At 62.3% G+C, this 20,805-nt stretch overlaps 1 protein-coding gene across 1 annotated transcript in view; it reads right to left on the reverse strand.

Moving 5' to 3' along the window:
* CUNH4orf50 (chromosome unknown C4orf50 homolog) overlaps positions 1-20,532 on the reverse strand; it is a 49,480-nt gene extending 28,948 nt beyond the window's left edge. Inside the window, exons 1-6 of the mRNA XM_070012403.1 lie at positions 20,520-20,532; positions 20,329-20,420; positions 16,783-18,978; positions 10,807-10,980; positions 10,171-10,227; positions 7,837-8,019 (exon numbers count right to left, since the gene is read on the reverse strand). Coding sequence (XP_069868504.1) covers positions 7,837-8,019; positions 10,171-10,227; positions 10,807-10,980; positions 16,783-18,978; positions 20,329-20,420; positions 20,520-20,532 — 2,715 coding nt within the window. The remainder of the gene's footprint in view (positions 1-7,836; positions 8,020-10,170; positions 10,228-10,806; positions 10,981-16,782; positions 18,979-20,328; positions 20,421-20,519) is intronic.
* Between the last annotated feature and the right edge of the window lie 273 nt (positions 20,533-20,805).

Genomic DNA, 20,805 nt, shown 5'->3' on the forward strand with positions numbered 1-20,805 from the left:
CCCCTCCATCCATCCCCAAGCCCGCCCCTTCCTGGGAGGACCGCAAGCTCACCCGCATGGCGGCGGTGGCGTGACCCTGCCTCATCGCCGCTCCCTGCCCCCACTCACCAGCCAGAATGGCGCAGTCTTCACCCACCTGGCAGGGAGGGGCCCCTGCGGTGCCCTCAAGACCCTGGGCCGACAGCAGAGAAAGACACGGGCCGCAGAGGGGAGGGGGCGCTGGCAGTGGCGGGCGGGCCCATCCCAGAGAGCCACGGGGCAGAGGAGCGCGCAGAGGACCCGGAGGACCGGCAGGACCGTGCAGGTGCCAGCGATGCCAGCTGCGCCCGGGGGGAGCAGGTGGCGCCCGGCGGAGCGGGCACAGTCCCCAGAGAAGTCGCGACCTCAGGAGTGTGGACTGCCTTGGTCTCACGGTGATGACAGCAGGCCACAGGACGCCATGCCACCCTGGCATCTCCTGCGCTTCACCCCCACCCCCACGGGCGCAGTTACATCACGGGAAGAGCGCCACCCCAAATCCTGCCGTGGGATAGGAAGGACCCCACGCCCAGAGAGGTTCAGGGACTTTCCCCGAGCCGCGCCGAGACTAGCACCAGACCCCGCAGACCCCCTGTTCCGCAGCACCGCCCACTGCCGAAGCCGGGGACCCCGTGGAGGGTCCCTGTTCCGCACCACCCACTGCCGAAGCCGGGGACCCCGTGGAGGGTCCCCGGTGGGGGAGCGAAGGGTGAGGCTTGTCCCGGAGAGGCCGGCAGCGCCTCAGTTCCTGCTTCCCTACTCAGCACCCGACACGGGAACCACGAGCGCGGCCATTGCAGCTATGGCCCCAAGGCCCACACCCAGCACGGCGCCCGGCTTGTGCACACGCTGTCCACACGACGCGCACACGGCTGTCCACACGACACACACACGGCTGTCCACACGACACACACGGCTGTTCACACGACACACACACGGCTGTCCACACGACACACACGGCTGTCCACACGACGCGCACACGGCTGTTCACACGACGCACACACGGCTGTCCACACGACGCGCACACGGCTGTCCACACGACACACACACGGCTGTCCACACGACACACACGGCTGTCCACACGACGCGCACACGGCTGTCCACACGACGCACACATGGCTGTCCACACGACACGCACACACGGCTGTCCACATGACACGCACACGGCTGTCCACACGACACACACGGCTGTCCACACGACACACACACGGCTGTCCACACGACGCACACACAGCTGTCCACACGACGTGCAGACAACACACTGCTGTCCACACGACACACACGGCTGTTCACACGACACACACACGGCTGTCCACACGACGCACATGGCTGTCCACACGACTCACACACGGCTGTCCACACGACGCGCACGGCTCTCCACACGACGCACACACGGCTGTCCACACGACGCGCACGGCTGTCCACACGACACACACACGGCTGTCCACACGACGCACACGGCTGTCCACACAACGCACACACATGGCTGTCCACACGACGCACACACGGCTGTCCACATGATGCACACGGCTGTCCACACGACACGCACAGCTGTCCACATGATGCACATGGCTGTCCACACGACGCACACACAGCTGTCCACACGACGTGCAGACAACACACACGGCTGTCCACACGACACACACGGCTGTCCACACGACACACACACGGCTGTCCACACGACGTGCAGACAACACACACGGCTGTCCACACGACGCGCACGGCTGTCCACACGACACGCACATGGCTGTCCATATGACATGCACAGCACACGGCTGTCCACACGACGCACACATGGCTGTCCACATGACACACATGGCTGTCCACACAACACACACACGGCTGTCCACATGACACACATGGCTGTCCACACAACACACACACGGCTGTCCACACGACACGCACATGGCTGTCCACAGGACACACACAGCTGTCCACATGACGCACACATGGCTGTCCACATGATGCACACGGCTGTCCACATGACGCACACACGGCTGTCCACACGATGCACACAGCTGTCCACACAACGTGCACACAGCTGTCCACACGACATGCACACGGCTGTCCACACGACGTGCACACAGCTGTCCACATGACACGCACACGGCTGTCCACACGACACACACGGCTGTCCACACAACGTGCACACAGCTGTCCACATGACATGCACACGGCTGTCCACACTATGCGCACATGGCTGTCCACACAACACACACAGCTGTCCACACGACATGCACACGGCTGTCCACACAACGCACACGGCTGTCTACACGACACACACGGCTGTCCACATGACACGCACACAGCTGTCCACACGACACGCACATGGCTGTCCACACGACGCACACACAGCTGTCCACACGACGTGCACACGGCTGTCCACACGACACACACACGGCTGTCCACACGACGTGCACACGGCTGTCCACACAACACACACGGCTGTCCACACGACACACACAGCTGTCCACACGACACGCACACGGCTGTCCACACGACACACACGGCTGTCCACACGACACACACGGCTGTCCACACGACACACACGGCTGTCCACACGACACTTACATGGCTGTCCACACGACACTCACATGGCTGTCCACACGACACATGGCTGTCCACGCGACACTCACATGGCTGTCCACACGACACTTACATGGCTGTCCACACGACACACACACGGCTGTCCACACGACACACACACGGCTGTTCACACGACACACACACGGCTGTCCACAGGACACACACGGCTGTCCACATGACGCACTCACACCCCTTCCCAGATGTGGCTCACAGTCTCTCCAGCAGGACAAGAGCTCCATCCTCAGATGCCTACACCTGTCTCCAACTGAGACTTCCAGGCAGACACACGACTCTGGAAGCAGATGAGACGAGGTACCGGTGACCTTCTGGAAAGCGAGTTCACTGTCCTGACGCAGATCACGCATATCTCACAAGGGCCCAGGCCCGCTGTGGCTGTCTGCATACCACTGTCAATGCTTTCCAGGCACGAATGTCTCAACAACCCGCGACATCATACTGCTGGGCCCACCATCCCATGAGGAATGAGCGTAAGCATGAAGGCAGAGAGGCCACACAGAAAAAATACAATGGAAACCGTACTAGTAGGTTAGGATGAGACCTGTCCCCCCCCCCACCCCCGGGCAATGGCAGCCTTTTTGTGCTTGAGCATCTGCCATGTTCCAGGACCCCCGGCCCCGGCTTCCCAGCCCTCAGCCTCAGTGTCCCTGTTTTACAGGTGTGAGTGTTATGTGAAGACAGTGCCTAATATCACACAGCCTTTAAGAAGGGGCAGGATTTGGACTCAGGTTGGCCAGGTCCTCAGAACTCCCGAGTGAATTAAGTTCCGGTGGGAGTCCAGCCCGCGGGTGCTCTCCCCGCAACGGCTGGCGATATTTAAAACATGAGCTATAGTAACAAACGACAAAGTAACGGCTGGAAACAACCACAAGTGCCCAAGGCTGTGAGGAGGTCTAAGACTAAAACTGACAGCAGGGAGAAACGGGGGGGGGGAGAGGGAGGGGGGAGAGGGAGAGGGGGGAGAGAGGGAGAGAGGGAAGGAGAGAGAGAGAGGGAGAAAGAGAGAGGGAGGGAGGGAGAGAGGGAGGGAGGGAGGGAGAGAGAGGGAGGGAGGGAGAGGGGGAGAAAGGGGGGAAGAGAGGGGGTAGAGAGGGAGAGAGAGAGAGAGGGAGAGGGAGAGAGGGAGGGAGAGAGAGGGAGGGAGGGAGAGAGAGAAGGAGAGAGAGGGGGGAGAGAGGGAGAGGGAGAGGGAGAGGGAGGGAGAGGGAGGGGACGCAGGCCTGAGGCCATCTCACTGCCAAGGTCGGGACAGAGCCTACGATGGAGACACGGCCTTGGGGTGGAGGGTGGCCTGATCGATGGGTCTCTTGCAGCCGGAGAGGATCATGAAGCTCACTATCAGAAATGAGCCAGCAGAGCTCTCAGGGCTCCATCGGGTGGCGCGAAGAGTTCCCTAGAAGACCCCTGTGACAGAGCCTGGACGGAGGCTCCTAGCTCTCACGCGCGACGTCCACCTCACAACAGAAATAACAAGACAGGGACCGCGCGATTTGGACAAATCCAGCAATTAAAAATAAACAGAAAGCGGACCGGACGGTCTCTGGCGTGTGGGTCTGGGTCTTTCTCCTGTCAAGGCACTTGCACACCTGTGTGTGTGTGTGTGTGTGTGTGTGTGTGTGTGTGTGTGTGTGTGTGCGTGCGTGTGTGTGTGTGTGTGTGTGTGTGCGTGCGTGTGTGTGTGTGTGTGTGTGTGCGTGCGTGCCCGTCAGACTCTCCATGGCGAGCTCCGGTGGGGCGTGAGTCGACGGGGTCCTCTCGCCTGTGGGAAGTCCCGCCCAGCCCCTCGCGCTGCCCCTCAGCCTCGAGAGAGGCCAGGACTCTGCGGGAAGTCCCGCCCAGCCCCTTGCACTGCCCCTCAGCCTCGGAGAGAGGCCAGGACTCTGCGCGTGGCAGGCTGTGAGACGCAGGCTTCCCTCCGGCTGTCTGAGGTGTGTGGCACAAGCTAGACTCGATCCCTCGCAAGCCGTGAAACCAGTACCAACTATGGCCCCTGGGACAGAGAGCAAAGGCACGGGGAACATGGCAGGGCACTCCAGTAACCCCAGCCACTCTGGAGGCAGAGATGGGAGGATTGTGTGTTGAGGCCAACTGGGCACAGAGTGAGTGAGAACCTATCTCAACACACAAGTTGGTCCCAACCACTTGGGAGATGGAGATCAGGGAACTGAGGTTCAAAGCCAACCTGGGGGGGAGAAGCCTGTGAGACTCCATCTCAAGCAATGGCTGGAGGGGTGGCATATACCTGCCGCGCCGTCACGGACACGGAGACGCACGCGTGTCACACAACTGATTATGCCAGGCACCTGCTGTCCCGTCCTCCGCGACTCTCGTCCCATGCTGTCACGCGTCCTCCTCGGCCACCGTACTGCCGTGCCCTTCCTTAGCAAACATGGAGGCTTCCTCACTGTCTGCCTGGCACAGGCACAACTGTGCACACCCGAGCGTCCCTCCACCCCGGACGGTGGACGGGAGAGGAAAATCCCGGCTGAGGAACGCGGCCCTGCTTGCAGGGAGATGACAGGGCTGCGGAATCCCGGGCCTTCCCCACGCTTCCCGCCGGGAGGTGAGAAGTCAGGACGGGGTGGGTCCCGTAGCCTTCAATGTGGTGCCCGGCCCGCGGGCCGCGCCCACGGCCACCCTCCGGCCACCCCGGCCTGCTCTCGGGAGCCACGCTGACCTCCTCCCGCCACGGTCCCCTCACTGCTCACGCTCAGGGGTCACTCGTGAGGGCAGGGCAGCAGGAGCAGGCCAGGGCAGACGCCCAGCTCACACACCTCCAATCTGTACCCAGCTCGGTGCCCAGCTCACACACCTCTGCCCTGCACTCAGCTCTGCACACCTCTGCACTGGTGTGACTCTGTGCAGGAAGGTACAGCTGGGATCTGCCTCCCTCCCTCCCAGGACCATTTCCTTACACACACACACACACACACACGCACACGCACACACGCACACGCACACACGCACACACGCACACGCACACACACACCAGGCAGTGAATCTCCAAATGTTACTAGAACAAATATGTTTCAGGAGTTGCTGCTGGTTGGGCGTTGGTGGCTCACGCCTGTAATCCTAGTTCTACAGGAGGCGGAGGGAGGGAGGAAAGAGGTTCACGGTCACCCTTCCAACCGTGAGAGCCGTCTGGCCTGTCCCAGCCTCCTCGGGTCCCTCTCCCAGCCCAGGCTTGGAGGCAGAGCTGTGCGGGTGTGGGAACGAGCCCCCACTACCTCTCCACCTGCAGTGACCGTGCCAGCACAAGGCCGAGGTCCCTTCCTGCCCCTTCCAGGCCCACGGGCCCGATGGCTCCCAGCCCACGCCAAGAAGCCCCGGGAGCCCCGGGAGCCCACGCACTGTGCCGCTGCCTCCCAACTTGTCCAGAGCAGCGCCGGCCCAGGCCCAGGACCAGACTGCGCCTGGTGGGAAGAGATGCCGCTGCGCACCTGCAGGTGCTGGGCACCGCTGAGCTGGGCCGGGCAGAGCCTGGGGCATCGGGCCTGGGCCAGGAGATGTTCCCGCCACCACCACACAGCCTCCAGTGTGAACTCCAGCCTCCAGTGTGAGCTCCCAGCCTCCAGTGTGAGCTCCCCCCTCCAGTGTGACCTCCCCCCTCCAGTGTGACCTCCCCCCTCCAGTGTGACCTCCCCCCTCCAGTGTGACCTCCCCCCTCCAGTGTGAGCTCCCAGCCTCCAGTGTGACCTCCCCCCTCCAGTGTGACCTCCCCCCTCCAGTGTGACCTCCCTGCCTCCAGTGTGACCTCCCCCCTCCAGTGTGACCTCCCCCCTCCAGTGTGACCTCCCCCTCCAGTGTGACCTCCCCCCTCCAGTGTGAGCTCCCCCCTCCAGTGTGACCTCCCCCTCCAGTGTGACCTCCCCCCTCCAGTGTGAGCTCCCGCCTCCAGTGTGACCTCCCAGCCTCCAGTGTGACCTCCCAGCCTCCAGTGTGACCTCCCCCCTCCAGTGTGAGCTCCCAGCCTCCAGTGTGACCTCCCCCCTCCAGTGTGAGCTCCCAGCCTCCAGTGTGAGCTCCCAGCCTCCAGTGTGACCTCCCAGCCTCCAGTGTGACCTCCCAGCCTCCAGTGTGACCTCCCCCCTCCAGTGTGACCTCCCCCCTCCAGTGTGACCTCCCCCCTCCAGTGTGACCTCCCCCCTCCAGTGTGACCTTCCAGCCTCCAGTGTGAGCTCCAGCCTCCAGTGTGAGCTCCCCCCTCCAGTGTGACCTCCCAGCCTCCAGTGTGACCTCCCCCCTCCAGTGTGAGCTCCCAGCCTCCAGTGTGAGCTCCCGGCCTCATCCCTGTGGCTGGCCTGCAGCAGGGACCCTGAGGCACCGTTGCAGTCCTGGCAGTCCTCCAGGAAACACGCTGACTGGGATGCGCTCGGGGCACAACAGCGGCCTGTCCAGCACTGCGAGGCCGCTGCACCCCCACCAATGCTGCTGCTACTGTGACTGCTCGTGAACAGCCACAATTCATCGTCTTCCTAAGCTGGGCACTGGAGGCTCACACCTATAATCAGGAGGCTGAGCTCTGCCAGCTTGGGCAGGAAAGTCTGTGAGACTGTTATCTCCAATGGAAGTAGAGGTGGTTCAAGTGATAAAGCACCATCTTTAGGGAAAAGCCCCAGCACTGGTGTGCGCGCGCACACACACGCACACATGCATACACACACACACACACGCACACACACATGCATATACACACACACATGCATACACACACACATGCACACACACATGCATATACACACACACAAATAAAAACGGCAATGATTTTTCTTAACCCAGCTTCTGGGCCCGCATTGGGCTGCGGGGGGCAGTGGAGTGGCTCTGTCCCCAACCAGAAGAGCAACAGGCATCGCCTACACAACAGGCATCGCCTATACAAGCTGCGCCCCAACCCACGGTGGAGAAGACAGAACAGCGCATGGCGTGGGCTCAGGACTCGCCTGGGTGGAGCTACTGTAACCTGTGCCTTGCAAGATGAAGGGGAACTACCAGAGCAGGCAGCAGGTGCAAAGGTCCTGAGGCATGTGGGACAAAACTTTCAGGTGAGGCAACATGAAGATGTGTGCATGACACCGGATCATCATCGCCACTGCGATGTGTCAGCCCCCGCTCCATGTCAGCACTTCGGGGGTCAGGAGGGAGTGGGGTACACTGGGGGGGGGGCAGGGACTAGCGTGGGAAGCCGGGGCATGGCGGTCTGCGGGAGCCTACCTCTGGGTCTGCCGGGACCAGGAAGGTGGCCGCGTACTCAGCGAGAGCCACGTCGTGGACCATGCTCTGTGCCAGCTTGGAGAGCCCGAGGCTGACCGGCCCGTGTCTGCCCAGCTCCTGCAGCAAGCGGGTGATCAGGTGGTTCCTCTCCTGGCACTTGCGGGCCAGGGACGCCAGCTTGGCCTAAAAGGAGGCGTCTGTGGGTGTGGGGGATCCGGGGCAGCATGGGGAGCTGGGGACCCGGTGGCGGCTTCCTGCTCTCCACACCACCCCCCTCCCCAGTGCAGCCGGAAGCCGGGACCCAGGAGTCCACATGGCCTTCCTCGTGGGCTCCGCCTGGGACAGAAGGGGGTGGAGAGTGGGGACCCCGACTCTGTCGCCGCCCAGCTCCTTTCTGCGCCTCAACCTGCCCATCTGCACCACGGCGCTGCTGTACAGGCACGGGCCAGGGCACAGGCCAGGGCACGGGGTAAGGGCACGGGGTAAGGGCACGGGCCAGGGCACGGGGTAAGGGCACGGGGTAAGGGCACAGGCCAGGGCACGGGGTAAGGGCACGGAACAGGGCACAGGACAGGGCACGGGGTAAGGGCACAGGGTAAGGGCACGGGCCAGGGCACGGGGTAAGGGCATGGGCCAGGGCATGGGCCAGGGCACGGGGTAAGGGCATGGGACAGAAGGGGGTGGAGAGTGGGGACCCCGACTCTGTCGCCGCCCAGCTCCTTTCTGCGCCTCAACCTGCCCATCTGCACCACGGCGCTGTTGTACAGGCACAGGCCAGGGCACGGGCCAGGGCATGGGCCAGGGCACGGGGTAAGGGCATGGAACAGGGCACAGGCCAGGGCACAGGCCAGGGCACAGGGTAAGGGCATGGGCCAGGGCACGGGCCAGGGCACGGGGTAAGGGCACGGGCCAGGGCACGGGCCAGGGCACGGGGTAAGGGCATGGGACAGGGCACGGGGTAAGGGCACGGGCCAGGGCACGGGCCAGGGCACGGGCCAGGGCACGGGACAGGGCATGGGGTAAGGGCACGGGGTAAGGGCATGGGACAGGGCACGGGGTCAGGGCAAGGGCCAGGGCACGGGCCAGGGCACAGGGTAAGGGCACGGGCCAGGGCACGGGCCAGGGCACGGGGTAAGGGCATGGGCCAGGGCACGGGACAGGGCACGGGGTAAGGGCACAGGCCAGGGCACGGGCCAGGGCACGGGCCAGGGCATGGGCCAGGGCACAGGCCAGGGCACGGGGTAAGGGCACGGGGTAAGGGCACGGGCCAGGGCACGGGCCAGGGCACGGGGTAAGGGCATGGGCCAGGGCACGGGCCAGGCGCCGGCTCAGCGCTGGTTCTAATTTCACCGCGTCTGTGAGATGTGAGTGACTGTGGTCCGCAGCGTGCGTCCAGCCACGCGCAGACTCCGCGGCTCGGCCTCCAGCCTCCTTCCCACCGCCCAGCCCTGCAGCCGCTGTCCTAGCCGGAGGGGGCAGAACTCCTGTTTCGTGGATGCGAATGTGGGGCTCGGGTGGATGTGTAATTCTGGGCAAGCTTGAGGGACTGTGCGGGTCACATTTCTGATTTAACAGCCAGGAAAATGGAGTCCCGGAGACAGGTGGGAAGTGGGGCCCCTGGGTATGACTGTCAGGACCCCCCTCCCTAGCTACCTGCTCGGAGATTGGGGCAGTCATGGGTCCGAAAATCTATCCTAAGCATGAATATCTAAATAGGTGAAGGAGCCGCTCTGTCTGTCTCTCTGTCTCTCTCTTCTCTGTCTGTCTGTCTGTCTGTCTTTCACACACACACACACACACACACTGATTCTGGTGCTTGAACTCAGGGCTTTGCACTCTCATTCCACTTGTACTCTACCACTTGAGTCATGCCTCGGCTGGACTTTTTGCTGAATAATTGGACATGGAGCTCCTTGGACTTTTGAACTGTGATCCTTTGGATTTTAGCCTCCTGAGTAGCTGGGATCACAGGCATGAGCACTAGTATCTGATGGGAGGGAGCGTTTTCTAAGGAAAATGTGCATCGTAGTGTTTGGGGGAAGAGGGGCAGGAGAGGCGAACTTGAGCACCAGACAATGGCCTTGGCCGTCAAAGCCAGCCACAGCGCATCTCAGGACGCTCGCCGGGCATCAGGACACCTCAAGGCTGGCCACGCCTCTGGTGCTCTCAGGAGAGAGAAGGCGGGGCTGAGCGGGAGACGGGAGGCTGTGGCGTGGCCTGCAGCCGTGGAAGCCGCTAGAAGGAAGCACAGGAGCACTCGTTCACGGGGGACTTGGGAAGCGCCTGTCTGCTTCCTTCTTTCCGGAGTTTTCCAGGACAGCGTGCCCACGTTACCTTCAGAGGCGACACGGCCAGGCATGAGTCCCGCCGCTCTTTCTGCAGTTCTTCCAGCTGAAAGGGAAGCAGGTTGTGGAGCCCCGCTCCGTGCAGCTGGCTCCGGGACTTCCTGCGTATCCACGGGGACTCTGGGTCTGGGTGCGTCCCTGAGCTTCTGCGCTCAAGACTAGCCCTTGAGCCACAGCTCCACTTCTGGCTTTTTGCTAGCTACTTGGAGATACGAGTCTCACAGACTTTCCTGCCTGGGCTGGCTTAGAGCCATGATCCTCAGATCTCAGCCTCCTGAGCAGCTAGCTTGACAGGTGTGAGCCACCACACCCAGCTACTTCAGACACAGCACAGAGAGGGGACAGGGGCCAGGGCCGCCACCTCCCTTCAGCCCTGCAGAGGTGACAACGCATCTTGCTGGCTCCCTCCATTGGTGTGCCTGTGTGCTGGGCCTGGCTGGCTGGTCGCCTTCCCTGTGTCCATGGCCCTGTCCGTCCTGCAGCCATGTCCTGTCCTCTAGATCTAATCATCTGAGCCAGGGCTGGCGTGGTGAGGGAGGTGTGGGGCTGGTCGCGACCTTGGCCTCCACTGAGGGGGGAGGAAGGGGGGGGGTGCTGGGGCCGAGGGGAGGGCTGGCCAGCCTACCGTGGCCTGGAGCTCCTTCTGCCCACACGCAGCCCGGTCCCGCGCGGCCTGCAGCTCCAGGAGCACGGAGCCCTGGTCTCTGAGCTGGCAGCGCAGGGTCTGCACCTGGTGCCGCAGCCGCAGCACGCACAGCCAGGGGTCTTCCTCCGCCTCCCGCACTTCTGCGCCCTGACACTGCCGAGAGCAGATTTGGAGGCCTGTTGGAGGTTGCTATCCAAGGAACGCCTTAGCCCACCCCTCATCCTACCCGGTTTTCTTCTCCATCATTTTTTTTCCCCCTCATGAAAACAAAAACAACTTTAGAAAAAGCCAGGTGCTGATGGCTTGTGTCTGCAGTCCTAGCTCCGTGGGGAGGCTGACACTGGGAGGACCACTTTTGGAGGCCAGACCGGGCAGAGAAGCTCCCAGACACCTGTGAAGGCAGACGCAGGGACACACTTCCTGCTGTGCGAGCTACGAGGTGGTCACACTAGACGCCTGTAGACGCCTGCCTAGACAGTAAACCAGACCCAGATCTCAACAGTAACCGGCAAACATCAGGGCTGGAGGCGAGACTCAACAAGAATGCCAGCCTAGCAGCGTGTAAGGACCTGAGCAGCTCCGATTCCAGCCTGAGTGTGAGCCTCGCCATCACACGCATGTGCTCACAGAGCGGGGCCTCCACAGGCACCCGGCCCGAGTGCAGGGCCCGCTGGGAATCCTAGAACATCCCAGAACTGTGTTCTCAGCACACCACGGAATGGGGCCTGAGCACCGGGTCTGTGCGGCTGTCGGCCACCGCAGTGCGGCTGTGGGCCACCGCAGCGCGCCCGCCGAACGCGGTGCACCCGCCGCTCACGCAGGACGCTTCCTGCCGGAACAGAGCGCGCCGCGAGAGCGCAGCAGGCTGCCGCTAGCCCTCCTTGGGCGGGTGACGGGCCTGCCACGAGGGACGGAGGCGCACGCCAGGTCACGGCTCCTAAACCTCTGCGTTCTTACCAACCCGTGTACACACGTGCGAGCACACCGGGGGTGGTTGGGCGGAAGGTTCTGGTTTTGTTGGGTGGGCTCTAGCAGCCACGCTGCATGCTTGGATCATCACAGCCCTGCGGGGTGCAGCGGAGGATCACATCGGGGTACAGGAACAAGTACACATGGACAGCCCCCCCTCCCCCAGCAGGGAAAGGACCAGCTCAAGGCCACGAGTATCACCAAGTCCCTGCTTCACACCACTACAGAACCTCCCGTCCTGCAGGCCGCGCGCTCATGGCTCACGCCTGTCATCCCAGCTACTCAGGAGGCCGAGGTCTGAGGATTGAGGTTCAAAGTCAGCCCAGGCAGGAAAAGTCCGTGACACTCTTATCTCCAATAAACCACCAGAAAACCAGAAGTGGCGCTGTGGCTCAAGTGGTAGAGCGCCAGTCTTGAACTGAAGAGCTGAGGGACAGCACTCAGGCCCAGAGTTCAAGCCCCACAACCAACAAAAAACAAAACAAAAAGTTCCCTTCCTGAAGGAGAGGCCAGAAACTCACCAACACCTTCCCCCACTGCAGGGCGTACCCCACCTCTTTATTTAAAACCCCCAGAGAGCACCCCCACACACCCCTACCTGCTGGGAGGGGGATTCCCGGCCCCTGGGAGGGAGAGACGGGACCAGAAGGTGCCCACAGCTCCGGAGGCCTGGCACGGCAGGCCTGGCACCGCCTTGCTGACGAGGGCCATCAGCACAGACTGTGACTTTTGTCTAATGACTAGAGATCCACGCTGCGTGGGCTGCGCTGTGCAGGCTGGGCCCTGGCAGGAACAGATGGGGCCTCTGAATGCTCCCCAAAACTCAGCTCAGAGACTCCAAAACAATGTGGCCTTTGAGGAAGCTTCGGGGCTGGCTGCTGCCACCGTCCCCAGCAAGGGGGCTCAGCAAAGTGTAAGGACCTATCAGCTCCAATCCCAGCATCGAGAGTGAGCCTCGCCACCACACGCGTGTGCTCACAGAGCGGGGCCTCCACGGGCACCCGGCCCGAGTGCAGGGCCCGCTGGGAATCCTAGAACATCAGTGTGACGCGGACGGCACAGCCTGCTGGCCCTTGTCCACAGCCCCACCCAGAGCCCCATCCGGCAGATGCTGTGAGCACCCCCTCCAGCCACACACTGTGCCCGGGCTCAGGGTGGTGGGAAGGATGGCAGAGGGAGGGCAGGAGGCTGGTGAAGAGAGGCTGGTGGGGAAGGCTGGTGGAGGGAGGCTGGTGGAGGGAGGCTGGTGGGGGGAGGCTGGTGGGGGGAGGCTGGTAGGGGGGAAGCTAGTGGGGGAGGCTGGTGGGGAGAGGCTGGTGGGGGGAGGCTAGTGGGGGGAGGCTGGTGAGGGGGAGGCTGGTGAAGGGAGGCTGGTGGGGAAGGCTGGTGGAGGGAGGCTGGTGGGGGGAGGCTGGTGGAGAGAGGCTGGTGGGGGGAGGCTGGTGGGGGGAGGCTGGTGGGGGGAGGCTGGTGGAGGGAGGCTGGTGGGGGGAGGCTGGTAGGGAGGAAGCTAGTGGGGGAGGCTGGTGGGGGAGGCTGGTGGGGGGGAGGCTAGCGGGGGGGAGGCTGGTTGGGGGGAGGCTGGTGGGGCAAGGCATATTCTGGACCAGGGCAATGCTAATTTTTGCACCTCTTACAGGAAGCCACAGGCAGCCGCAGGCCCCGGTGACAGAGTGACAGGAATGTGGCCACTCCACACCCTCTACCTCTCCACGTTCTGCACCTCTCGGGCTTCACCTCCACTGGCTGATTCCAGATCTCCCCACTGCAGACCACTCCTGGCCTTGCGCTCCAACCTCTCTCATGGCGGCTTCTCGCTTCCAGACACAACAGTGAACACCTCACAGTCCCGACTGATCGGTGTGCCACCCGGCTGCAACCCCACCGTGTTCACAGAAGCTCAGGAGGAGGCCTGTGGGCACCGTGACCCACTTCCCTCGCTCCACGCCCGCCAGCCCCGCCCGCCGGTCACTGGGCCTTGGATTTCCAAGTCCTCCCAGGCAGAGTAGCTGGGATGGGAAAAGCACACAACAGCGAGCCTTTGCAGGCATCGGAGGGAAAGGAAGCATGACAAGGAATTTCCTCGGTTCCTTCTAGAACATTCTGCAGAGCACAGCTGAGGCAGACAGGGCCCGTGCGGGGAGCGGTGGCAGGTGGCGGATGTGATGGCGTTCAGGGATGCTGAGATAGTGTGTGTGTGTGTTGGGGGTGGGGGTGCAGTCACATTCAGGACACACACGAGAGAGAAGGCCAGACGCTGTCCCTGGGGTCCCGGCTGCATGGTGAACTGTGCGGCCCCGCAGAGACTCCACACTCTGCAGGGCAGCAGATGCCACACAGCACGGAGAAAGCCTTGAGAACGTGTTCCCCCTGGTCCTTGTTTTCCATGTGCCTGGAGCACTGGTTCCCCTGGCCAGCAGGACGTTCAACCCCGGAGCGGGGGACACAATCACAGCGCCCTCATCCGAGAAGCAGACGGCCCTCCTGAGCAGTGCTGGCTTACGTGCTCCTATTTAAAAAAAAAAATCTTGCACTGAGCATCAGTGGCTCAGGCTGATGAGCCTAGCTACTCAGGAAGCTGAGATCTGAGGATCCAGGCTCAAATCCAGCTCAAGCAGGAAAGTCTGTGAAACTCTTAACCCCAACCAACCAGCCAAAAGACAGATGTGGAGCTGAGGCTCAAGTGGTAGTGTTAGTCTTGAGTGAAAAGGCTAAGGGACAATGCTCAGGCCCTGAGTTCAAGTCCCAGTACTGGAAAAAAGAATCTTACAGTGAGTAAAGGGGGCTTCTAGCTCCCCCAGACTTCAAAGCACCTGTTGCCTGGCCATTTCTTTCCTTTTCTTCCTTCTTTCTCTCCAGGCACAGGAAATGAAAACTGGAGCATTTGCAAGTGCTCCTGCTGATTGTCCATGAGGATGTATTACAAGAAGTGGGACTTTAATGTTACTGGTGGCTCATGTCTGTAACCCTAACTACTCGGGAGGCAGAGAACTGAGCATCACAGTTTGAAGCCAGCCCAGGCAGATAACAAAAAGCGGGACAGGGGTGTGGCTGAACAAGCAAGCTGAGTAAGTAGAAAGCTGTAAGTTCAAACCCAGTGCTAACAAATAAGCCAAGAAATGGGACTTTAAAGAAGAGGGATTGAAGGAAAAGAAGTTAATTTATTATTGCGATGCAATATGGTCTCAACATAAATTAGATCATGTTAGCCTGTCAGTGGGAGCTTTCATTTCAATACTATGCTCCAGCTGGATTCCTTTGGCAAGGGTAGGGATCTGGTTTGAGGTCCTTTAAATTCAGCTTTTCTGGTAGTAGAAATGTCTTGCTGTGAAAGAAAAAGAACTCTGGCGTGTGTTTTCTGAGGACATAGGAAAACTCTCAGGGACAGCGAGGCTTTGACCTGCAAGGCCTTGGCTGTTCTGTCCCTGTCTGCCGTGCTCCCGAGGAGAGGTCAGCCACATGGACCGCTGCCCAGGTCCAGCTGACCATGTCCACATCCACGGCAGAGCCAAGCCAATGGGGAATGTCACCACTCCCAACGAGGGACTGAATCGGATTTATCCAACTAAAAACGTTGAGGTAGAATTAAGAAACTGCATGATTAATTGCTTAGAGAATTGAAACAATCAATGCGCGAGTCTGTTAATTGGAGCAGATAAAAGGGTATTGCTCAGGGAGAGAATGAAAACACTAACCTGCTTCCAGGATGCTTACAGGGCCCCTGAGAACTACACTGGTGTCCACCCACATTCAATATGAGGACCAACACTGTGTGTGTGTGTGTGTGTGTGTGTGTGTGTGTGTGTACGTGTACACTCATGTGTGCCAATCCTAAAGCTCAAACTCAAGGCCTGAGCAGTGTTATCTCTGAGCTTTTGTGTATAAGGCTGGTGTTCTACCATTTGAGCCACAGCTCTGCTTCTGACTTTTTTGGTGGTTAATTCAAGTTTAAGAATCTCATAGACTTACCTTCCCAGGCTGGCTTTGAACTGTGATCCTAAGATCTTAGTCTCCTGAGTAGCTAAGGTTACAGGCGTGAGCCATGGTGCCCGGCTTGAGGATCTCTCGAATTACGGCGTCAGCACCAGATCTCCAGCCTAAGCTACAAAAACAGAAGGTGGATCCGCAGACCTCCCTTAACACATTGGTGACTTTGGACTTCGAGGCTTTCTACAGCTGGGCTTTGGTGCAAGAGCAGAAGATTAGGAGGAGTGAGTCACAGACAAAGGGGCAGAGTCCAGTTACTCGCTGAAAAGCAAAGTCAGGGAGGGCGATTTCCCCTCCCTCCATAGAAGGAAACAACCTGGGGAGACGCTGGGCAGCGGCTGATCCCGTGATGTTATAAATGCCGAGAACCAGGGTGCTGGACAGCCGAGTAACCTAAGAGGGAGCACGGATTCCGGGGTGCGCTGCCTCTGCCACAAACTGGGGAGGGAGGGGAGACATCCAGAGTGGAGAGGGGAAGGAGAGATGGGGAGGGACAGGGCTGGGGAGCAGCAGCACCGGATACCAGTGTCCAGCCCAGATGGTCCTGAAGACACTCCCAAGCACTAGGGAGCACTAGGAGCATTGCATTCTGGGAGGGCTGACCATGGCGCTGTCAGAGAGGACAGGGTCTCAGGGAGGTAGAAGCCCCCCTGTCCCCTCCCATGACCACCGCTTTGCCTGTGGCCACGTGCAAACCCAGTATGCAGAATTAGCACTTGGGGAAACTTCCCGATCAGATGCTACTTAGCACAAGCTGTCTGCCACATTCTTCCGGGCCCACGTGTGGGAACAAGCTGAGCCGCCCTGTTAGGTCAGGGTCAGCTGGGGCCAGGTGGCCAGGGCGCACATCCCGGCCCTCATTAGCTGTGTGGCCCTGGGCAAAGCCCTTGACTTCTCTGAGTCTGATACGCGGGGTCCGCAGTGCGCCTCCCTCCAGGGCTGCGGGCGGGAACGTGGGTCTGTGCGGTCCACTCCAGAGAGGTGAGAAGTTGCACTTACCTGGGCGCCCTGAGCCGCGAGCCTCCGAGCTTGTCCTTGGGCCTGTGAACACCCTGGTCTTTTCTCGTCTTTCTCCCCTCCAGCGACGCTTCCTTGCGGACGGCTGCAGGCTGTGGCATCTGTCCAGGCCGATGGGGGCGTGGTAGAATGAATATGGAGTCTGGAACTCTGCAGGTCTAAGGACGGTGCTGTCAGACCTCTTGTCACGGTCACTTCCTCCTCCAGAGGCGGCCCTGGAAGTCCAGTCACCTGGACCTTTTTGTCTGCCGAGCGTAGCTTGTCTCTGGCCATGTCGGGGTCACCGCGGGCGTGCTGTGGCCCTCCACCTGCGTCCGGCCTTGCCTGATAGGCCACGTCCCTCTCCAGGGCTGGGACTCTGCGTAGAAGGTGCTGGATCTCCCCCTGTAAGGTCCGGATCATGTCTTCTATCCCCAGCACCAGGTCTTTGTGACCGAGCCCGTGCTCCAGCATCAGCCCCCTGAGCTCCGCGTTTTCCTGGCTGAGCTGCTCCGTCCGGTCGGGGCCTCCCCTGCGGCGCTCACACAGGGCCCTGTGAAGCCGGCCCAGATCTCGTCTCAGGGTCTCGTTTTCCTCTTCCAGCTCGGATATCTTGCGGTAACTCTTCCCATTGCAGTCTTCCAGGAGGGCGATGACCTGGAGGAACTGCCCCAGATCCACCTGCGGCTCGCCCTCCGTCCGCCCCAGCCTGCCCGTGCTGGCCGCGCCTCTGATCTTCTCCTCTTCCAGGTCCCGTGCCACGCGCTGGCCTCTCTCTTGGTCTCCCTGACGTGTAGCGCTGTCAGGTAAAACCTGGCTCCCGTCTTCCCTCAGGGCGGCGAGGAGCTGCTGGGACGTGCCCTTCGCCCTCTCCGGAGCCGCCCGCGGCGGCTGCAGAGAGCCCGGGCTCTCCCCCGGCTCGGCCAGCCCCCGGGCGGCTTCACCCTGGTCGGGCGCTGGAAGGAGCTGGCTGGTGCCCGCGGGCAGGGTCTTTCCCACACGAACCCCTTCGCCACGCTCCCGGGGCTGTGTGTGCCCAGCAGAGCGAGCGCCCGCACCCCGGCTGGCCGAGGCCTGCTGGGGACCAGCACCCCGCTGGCCACTGCGCCGGGGACATGCTGCTCCCGGGCACCGCTGCCAACGCGCGCCGCCGAGCCCCGGGAGCCCCGGGAGCCCCCGCAAGCGCGTCTCCACCTCCCTCTCAAAGGCGTCCATGTGGCGGCCACTCCCGTCCTGACCGATGCCCAGAGCCCGAGGAGGACAAAGGCCCCGGTCTCCACCCGCTGCCGCCCATCTAGAAAGGCGCGGAGCAGCGGGCTCTGGCCGTGAGAAGCGTGCTTCGTGACCCGTGGGTCCCCGACCCGCACCGTAACCCCCGGGGGCGGCCTCGGGCGGCTCTTGCCGGCCTGGGCCCCCGTGGCTTTCTTCCTGCGGGGGCAGGGCTTCTCCAGCCCACCCGGGGCGGCGCCCTCTGCTCCATGCCCGGGGGCCGGTGGGCCCTGTGTCCTCCTTCATGGATGGCAGTCCTCCTGGGAGGCCCCGGCCACGCCCGGCCACCTTCAGCCTCCCGCTCAGGGCTCTGGGGCTCTCCTGCGGCCCGCTGGCCGGCGGTGGACACTCACGCTGGGCCCCGCAGCCGTGCACGGGACTCCAGGCTTCCAGGGCCCCACTCCTCTCCTGCACGCGCCCCGCGGCTCCAGCTTCAGCCCCCGATGGACGCTCGTCACCAAGCCCCCCCTCCGTCACAGCCAAAGTCCCTCCTGCCTCCTCTGCCTCTGCTCTCTCGGCCTGGCCGCCTCCTCCCCGGGCCCAGGCGTCTCCCAGCGCCCCGGGCCCTGTCCTGGGCGGTGGGGGGCTGGCGGTGTGAGGGGTCCTGGCTCCACGACAGTCCCCTCCTGTCTGGGCCGCAGCCCCGGGGCCGGGACAGGGCCTGGTGTCCAGCATGTCTGGGCTCTGGAGTTCTTCTAAGGAAGGGTCCTGGGGCAGAAGGGTTGGCAGGGAGGAGAACCCAGCCAAATCCCAGAGGGGGACTGTGGATGTCTGAACCAGGAGGAAGGGGTCTCTGGCTGGGGGGGCCGCCAGGCCTGATGCTGCCCCTGCCGAGTCTAAGGGCAGGGGCAGCTGGTCCACGCACTGCCCCGGAGGGCAGCCACACAGCAGAAGAATATGCTCATCCGGGTTGGGCTGGGCCAGGGCAACCTGTAGATGGACAGAAGACCCCATGAGAAACGGCCCCTCCCACACAGCCCTCTCAGCCCCCGATCTCATCTCTAACGGTTCCTGACCTTCCTGGCTGAGCTGCATCTGTGTCTAGCCCTTCTCACTCTTGGCCAGGATGCTGTCACCCCAGGGCCTTTGCACAAGCCTCACTGCCCACAATCTTTTCCCCCCACCCCACCTAGCCATGTCCAGTATGGTAGCCGCAAGCTCCACAGGGCTACTGAACATATTGAATAAATTAGCACTGGATTTTGCGTAGGCAAAATCCCACTTTTTGGGCAGTCCGGGTCTGCTGCTCAGGGCTGCCATCTGGTACAGTGCTGGTATAGAAGACCACAGCGGGAGGTCTCAGTGTACAGCTCGTGTGAACCAGCCACTGCCCACAGCAGGGCCTGGCACCGTGCTGGACTTCTAGAATGTTCTGATTCTGTCTTCCCATTCATTTATTCCACATTATCCAGGGAGAAAGATGATTAGCACACACCCCAGCTGGGCTTTGGCCAGGCTCTTGGCCAACCACAGGCTGGGCCAGGTCTGCCTGCGTGTCCCTGCTGGCTGCAGGCTTCATGGTGGGGAGGGAGGGCGAGGGGGCGCGGGGTGACATCAGGTGACGGAGCAGAGGTGGCTCTGAGTCGCCGAGGCTGCCCCTGGCTGGGGACACGGCACCTGCGGAGCCCTTCGGGCAGGGGGGCTGGCAGTCCAGCGAGGCCGTCCGGTCCCCGGGCCCTGCCCTGCCCCGGCACCGCCTGCGGGCAGAGGCGCCGAATGCCTCCTCTGCACATCTAGCTGCTGTGTCCCATGCAGCGCACCACCCAGCACAGGAGAGCGGTGCTTGGCCTGGGGCTGTGCAGACCCAGGTTCAAATCCTGCCCTTACCCGGGAAGGCTTCCTGTCTATAAAATGGGGTGCCCCCTGGCCTGGGTTCCCGGTGTGAGATGTGGAACAGCAGAGCTAGAAGCGAGCCCTGTGGCCGGGGCCCGTGCAGGCCGAGGGCCGGCCCGGCATGCTGGGGTCGCTGGGGTCGCCCATCTCAGGGCAGTGTGGCGAAGGGGCGGGGGGCTCTGGGTGCACCCCCAGGGCTGCGGGATCCCTTGGGAGCCTCGTCCTGCCCTGAAAGCCACCGCCAGAGGGGGCACAGAGCTCCCTTCCTCTGCCAGGACCCCCAACACTGCACCCATCCCCTTATAGCTCTTTCTTAGGCTTTTCTAGAATCTTCTTCCAAACCCAGCACATCCTCACCACCCCCGCCCTACACACACTGCAGCGCACACACAGTAAGGCTGGTGAGACCCGGCGGCTCCCTGCATGTGTGCAAACCTGGGGCCCCACCTGGCCTTGGCTGGACCGCGAGGGGTCTCCTGGGAGCTTGTCCGCGGCCCCCGTGGCTGGGCCCGCGACGCAGGGCTCCTCCGAGCGCCGGCCTGGAGCAAGGAGACCCGGGTTACACAGGCTCTCCCGGGAGCGCTCTCCGGACAGCCACGAGTGGCCCCGTCACCTCTGCTAGACCAGGGCGCCCTCACACCACTCAGGCATTTGAGCCCCCAGGGTCACACCCCCTGCCTGGGGGAAACCGAGGCAGAGAGCGGGGAGTCGGCCACACCCTGCGGAGCAGAGGACCTGCTCTTGCAGCCTCCTTGGCCAGCTCAGCACCCACACTGGGCCGTGTCCCCAAACCTCGCAGACTCCTGGGGTCCCCAGATGTCAGGTGGGTGATAGCCACCAGCCTGTCCTGCCCGGGCCGCTGGCAACTCCGCCCCAGCCTCAGGCTAACAGGGCTCAACGCCGGGTTACTGTGGCGGGGTAAAA

The sequence above is a fragment of the Dipodomys merriami genome, unplaced genomic scaffold (assembly GCF_024711535.1).
Source record: "Dipodomys merriami isolate MVZ:Mamm:240054 unplaced genomic scaffold, mDipMer1.0.p SCAF_9, whole genome shotgun sequence".
Taxonomy (NCBI): Eukaryota; Metazoa; Chordata; class Mammalia; order Rodentia; family Heteromyidae; genus Dipodomys; species Dipodomys merriami.